Source organism: Berghia stephanieae, unplaced genomic scaffold, assembly GCF_034508935.2.
Source record: "Berghia stephanieae isolate SIO BIC M18660-M18661 unplaced genomic scaffold, UCSD_Bste_1.3 scaffold201, whole genome shotgun sequence".
NCBI classification, from domain to species: Eukaryota; Metazoa; Mollusca; class Gastropoda; order Nudibranchia; family Aeolidiidae; genus Berghia; species Berghia stephanieae.
Window position 1 is genome coordinate 18,738 of NW_027623080.1, and position 6,644 is coordinate 25,381.

General features: G+C 34.4%; 1 protein-coding gene across 1 annotated transcript; it reads left to right on the plus strand.

Annotated features, from left to right (window-relative positions):
- Positions 1–399: 399 nt before the first annotated feature.
- On the plus strand, positions 400–5,687 carry LOC144961281 (RNA polymerase II-associated factor 1 homolog). The gene is made up of 6 exons (XM_078894532.1): positions 400–543; positions 1,117–1,237; positions 1,630–1,696; positions 4,747–4,848; positions 5,290–5,395; positions 5,601–5,687. Exons 1-6 carry the CDS (start codon positions 400–402, stop codon positions 5,685–5,687), a joined length of 627 nt encoding a protein of 208 aa, XP_078750658.1.
- Positions 5,688–6,644: the final 957 nt, after the last annotated feature.

Below are 6,644 nucleotides of genomic sequence, written 5' to 3' on the forward strand. Positions count from 1 at the left end.
GGCATGCGTTTCAATGAAACAAAATGTTATAAGATGGAACTGTCTCACAGCAAAACATCATTTAGATCTAATTACACATTGAACAATCACACAATGGAACAAGTTACAGAAAATCCATATTTAGGCATCATAATATAAGAAAACCTAAAATGGCAAGCACACATCAACGAAATAATAAATAAAGCAAATTCAGTGCTAGGGTTGATCAAAAGGAACATCAGACATTGCCATGCAAACCTAAAAGAAACCACCTACAAAACACTTGTAAGACCAATCTTAGACTATTGTACAGTTTGTGACCCCCGCCTACAATTGAATATTAAAGCAATTGAAGCTGTCCAGCGCCGCGCTGTGAGATTTGTCTTCAATGACTACAGCCCCCATAGTAGCGTAACAGACATGATCACACAGCTTGGATGGACTCCCTTACAAGACAGAAGGAAAGAACAAGAACTAACTCTCATGTTCAAAATCACAAACAAAATGTTTGCCATCTCTCCAGAACAACTAGACATACAACGAAATTCACGCATTCAAAGAAAAGCAGACTTTAAATTACTAAAACACCAATCTACAAACTCAAACATCTTCAAATATTCATTTGCACCCCACACTATCAAAGACTGGAACGCTCTTCCTGAAACATGTGTGAACTCTACAGATTTAGAAACATCTAGCGAAGATTATCAAAATTCTTCAGCCTAAACACCAACAATGGCTGTCAACAAACTCTCTCTGCCCTCAAATACAAATACTCAGAATTGAGTCGACTTCGAGTAACATTCAAATTCAGAATTATGAAGCTATCTATTAGTTGATTAAATGTTGCCTATATTAATCAGTTTTCCATTTTAGAAATACTAGAATGATTGGAAATGGGTATACAAAATTTTTATGTTTTACAACCAGCCACAACAATTTGAAGTATCTTATAATTATAACCAGATTATACATCACATTCTTCTCATACTTGTGACTGTGCCATCATCCCCCTATACCCACTCTGAAAAACAAAAAACAAAAAAAAAAAACAAACACAAAAAAAGTGATTAAAAATGTTAAGTAGATCAACAAAACCATGTGTTCACTCCTACATCATATCATTATTTGTTTTAGTTCTTCACATACAAACCTACATCTCTTGAGAGATCATTCAAGTATGATCTTCTAACAGAACATGATTTGGGAGTCACGATAGACCTTATCAACCCAAGCACATATAAGGTTGATCCCAATGGTAGGTTGCTTTTAAAAAAAAAATTGTACTTTAGAGGCTTTAGTTGGAATATTGCTCACTCTGCTTTTTAATTGGTTAAAGTATGTAATTCAGATTCATTGACGCATTTTTCTCTTGTTTGTTGATATAGGCAAGTAATCATTAATAGTATATTTTTTGTCTAAGATAAGTTTTATTCATATTTGTTTTTTTTTTTCTTTTTTTTGTTTTTTTGTTAGATATTATTTGCACATTTCTAAAACTTCATAAATTAACCTTTTTCACAAAAATTGAAATGAAATTGACCTTAGTAGTATTGATTATTAATTGTATATCGTAATATGGGTGATAATGAATTCTTGGATGCTTGTTTTGTTTTTAAAATTTAGCTATCAATTACATATCTTTTACAGCATACCCAGAGCCTGAAGATGAAAAACTTCTTGAGGAAGACTTAAATGCTCCTGGTGATTCACAAAGGTTTGTTATCTGTCAAAATGTCAGGATAACTATTTTAGTGATGTTTCTAGAGTTATGGAAATAATTAATCTTACTATGTTTCACCACGCCTGATTTTCCATCTGGTATAATGTATAATCTTTTATTGTCACGTATCATATGGAATGAAGTTATTCCTATCACCTTTTTCATTGGTGTCGTTTTCCATGGATGACAAAGTTTGCTTTTATGTATAATGAAAGTTTTGTAAAAAAAAAATCTTAATTTGATTTTTTTTTCCTTTGAATATTAAAAAATAACATTTGTGATTTCTTTTCAGTAGGCCTTATCCTCCATTATTATCTTTTTAGTGTTTTTTATTTATAACTGCAGAGAAGAGTTTGTTAATACATATTTGCCATATTAACTCCTGTATTGCCAATTTCAACAAATGTTGAAACTATGTGAAAGGCCTTTGCCAACTTTGACAAGTGTCGAAAATGAAAATATAGTTGGAAAGACAGTGAATACAATAATGTATGAGACAGCAGGATTTTGAGAGTCATTTTCCTTTAACCATAAAGCTTTTGTAAGCCCATTCAGTTGTATTTAAGTTGCCATTCTTACATTTTGCTTCATTTTAAGCTTTTATTCAATATACTGCTCTACAAATTGTCAAGATGGACTCATATGTTCAAAGCTATGATTCTGATTCATGGTCTAGGAGGTACTGTGACGTTATGACTTATAACCCTCAAAGTGGTAGAGCAAATATATAGCCAAAATCATCAACTTAAGAACAAGACAAGAGTTGGACCAGTAGAAAGATAGTAGTGGGGGGGGGGGGGGGGGGGGGGGGGGGGGTATCCGTTGATAGGTTTCCCTCCAGTTCAGGCTGGTGCAATTTTTAATTCAGAAAAGTGAGTGGAGCAGGCACTTATGTTGGTAACAACAAGATATGAAGTGAGTAGAAAAGTGCCAGAAGACAATAGAGAATAAAAAAATTTTTCGCGGCGGTGGTGGGGTTTGAACCTGCGACCTTATTGGTACGACAACTCCGCCTGGCAGGTGAGAGCGTGGCTCTACCGTGTGAGCTATCCACGAACACATAAAATATTCGTTTCAAACTCAAAGTCATTTCTAGATCCCTCTCTCACCCACTTCTTGAGACCGCCGATTCGTTCACCACCATCGCGAAGTAATGTTGACCAGCAGTTAAGCTTAATAGCCAATATTCTCATCACAAACATATAACATAGAAACGATTGAGACATTGAGTATGCTCCGGTGTATGGGGTGAATTTTTAATTCAGAAAAGTGAGTGGAGCAGGCACTTATGTTGGTAACAACAAGATATGAAGTGAGTAGAAAAGTGCCAGAAGACAATAGAGAATAAAAAAATTTTTCGCGGCGGTGGTGGGGTTTGAACCTGCGACCTTATTGGTACGACAACTCCGCCTGGCAGGTGAGAGCGTGGCTCTACCGTGTGAGCTATCCACGAACACATAAAATATTCGTTTCAAACTCAAAGTCATTTCTAGATCCCTCTCTCACCCACTTCTTGAGACCGCCGATTCGTTCACCACCATCGCGAAGTAATGTTGACCAGCAGTTAAGCTTAATAGCCAATATTCTCATCACAAACATATAACATAGAAACGATTGAGACATTGAGTATGCTCCGGTGTATGGGGTGAATTTTTAATTCAGAAAAGTGAGTGGAGCAGGCACTTATGTTGGTAACAACAAGATATGAAGTGAGTAGAAAAGTGCCAGAAGACAATAGAGAATAGCGAAAAAAAATTTTATTCTCTATTGTCTTCTGGCACTTTTCTACTCACTTCATATCTTGTTGTTACCAACATAAGTGCCTGCTCCACTCACTTTTCTGAATTAAAAATTCACCCCATACACCGGAGCATACTCAATGTCTCAATCGTTTCTATGTTATATGTTTGTGATGAGAATATTGGCTATTAAGCTTAACTGCTGGTCAACATTACTTCGCGATGGTGGTGAACGAATCGGCGGTCTCAAGAAGTGGGTGAGAGAGGGATCTAGAAATGACTTTGAGTTTGAAACGAATATTTTATGTGTTCGTGGATAGCTCACACGGTAGAGCCACGCTCTCACCTGCCAGGCGGAGTTGTCGTACCAATAAGGTCGCAGGTTCAAACCCCACCACCGCCGCGAAAATTTTTTTTATTCTCTATTGTCTTCTGGCACTTTTCTACTCACTTCATATCAGGCTGGTGCAATGAGACTAGCCCAGAAGAGAAGGGGCCTCACGTAATGACTATGATAGAGATATTCTAATAATAAAGGAAAGGAAATCAAGTTTAACTACAACGATACATTTATTACAGAACCTAGTTTTACCTCTACATCACAAATGGGAATGACACAACTCTACTTATTCATCCATTCAGCTTGTCTTTCTCCTTCCATCCATGAATAAAGAACACCATGGCACAGATTAATAATAAAATAAAATTAAGATAAATACAAACGCTGCACACTCTATCGTGTCCAGTCAAGAAAACTCTCAGAACTTTCTCTCTCCTTCCTCATGCATCATTTTCAATGAGATGAGTTACAGTTTTACAACACAAAGTCAACACCAAATACTACAAGAACGAAAATTTCACTTCATATTCATGATAAAACTCCACTGACTTACTTTCATACATAAATTGTGATGTTTTTCAAAATATTTCATCTGAAAACAGCTTATAAAATACAAACAAACCAAACATTGACATTACCCTTTACTCTAAAGTCCAAGATAGCCGCCAAAGGTCCTGTGGCCTCATTTGCGTAATAAAATATATTTTCATAAATCACTAAAAAAAAAAAAAACATTCCATGAAAATTTCATGAAGCTTTCATGTGTAGTTGAGGTGTTACAGTGTTTTGTTCTGTTACTAACCTATTTTCTTGTAAAACTTGAAGATACGAAAAAGCCACGCAGTAGACCCCTGCATAGCTGTCAATATATAACAATAAAAAAGAAACAAAACAAAACAATTACTCATTTGATATTGTGCTTTAAAAAAAATTGATTAGACAACCCTTTTCTTCCTTAATTACAGATCACGGCATCATAATACAAATGTCTCATGGTTGAGAAAAACAGAATACATTTCAACAGAGTATAACAGATTTATTCAAAAGAATGATAAATCTGAAGCAAAGTGAGTATTCGTCAGTCTTGCAATTTCGGAAGTTGATGTTGACATTTACGGAAAAGTTTGCTGTTTTTAAATGACTAATGAGTTTACTATGTTTATTCTATAATTCCATCAGTTGAGCACCTAACTTCTGTGTGAAAAATTACATTACTCTTGTTTTTAATGTCCCATATTCCACCTCATGTGGCACTGGCTAGCTGCAATAAAATTTCATCTTATGAAAAGTACTTTGTGGTAGACAAGCATACAATTTATAAAGTAACTAGTACAACAGTATCTTTCAGCAGAACTACTTGAATTTTGATCTCATGTAGTACATTTAATTTTGCATCTTTAAAGTTTCTTTCTCATAGCCTAGTACAAAAATCATTCTCTTCCTTTGAAGTTTATAACCAATTTTTTAATGAAATGATAGCATTTCTTAAGTTTGATTTTTTTCCACAGGGTCGGATTCAAGATCAAACAAATTATGAAAGAGGATGATATATACAAAGACAGAGAAACTCAGATCAAGTCAATTAACGAAACATTTGACAAAGCTAAAATTCCAGTGAGTTATAAACATTTATAGTCTGAACAAAAATTTTAAACCTTAAAAGTGAGAAGACCATTTCCATTGTTTCAATCTCTTTTTTATTTTAACTCTTTTTTTTCCTCTCTCAAATTTAACCACTACTTCATTGTAGTGTTTTTCCTTTATAAGCTCTTCCTCCTTCTTTCGGAACTTCAGTAATTTTACATTTTTGAATCCTCAGATTACAAAACACTTCAGCAAACCTGGAGTCACACCGTTGCAAGTCATGGGAGTATTTCCAGATTTCGAGGTATGGCAATCATGTTAAGATCTATACAATAGAATTGGAACAGGGATAATTAATTGGGAACTTTGAGAAATTAATGGAAAACAGTGCAAATTTGATTCTCCTCCTTCCCCCAACATGAACACGTACTCACACACTGAACGTACTCTAAAATAATCTAGATAAATGTATGTGCAGACATGCTGCTTATACTCTTAAAAATAAAGTTCTAATAAACAGCTTTTTTTTCCAATTTAGGTTGATTTTATTTTTCTCCAGATTAAGATTGGGAGGAAACTGTTTAATTTATCTCACAAATGTATCTGTGCCCACATAATAGTATGCTCTCCATTTGGGACTTATAGGTTGATAGTATGTACTTCGGTCCTGCTTTTGTTTCCAGTTTTAATTGCTCCCATTACTCTTTTTCTTTATATTTCTATGATGCTTAAGAACACAGCTTACTTTAGATTAACTACAGAAAATAAACTCTAGAAACAAACAAACATGCCTTCAAATTGAGGTCAAAATATAAATTTGAATATAATTTCAAATGATTTTTAACAATTAAAAAAATTTTGAATTTTGGGTTTTTTTTGAAATAAGATGCAATTTTAAAATTTAATTAATTAATGAATTTTTGTTTTTTCGTCTATGGCACAAAAATTCATATTATTTTGATTGATATTGATTGATTTGAAAAAAAGTTATGACTACCTGGAGCCCACACGGATTGGAAAGCGACTCCTTCTTTTCTTTATACCCCTTCTTCTCCCCGTCCACTTCCTCTCTGTCCTTTCTCTCCCTCTCCCTCCCCTCTCTGTCTCTTTCTCTTTTCTCCTCTCTCTTATATCAATGCAAAGATGCAAATACTGTGACATCAATAGTGATTTTGTTGCCTTGATATTTTAAAAAACTACAAGACACTACTCATTGGCACGGCACTACTACTCATACAATAACTGTGATGTTTGTCAAAATATTGAGTTTGAAAAGCAC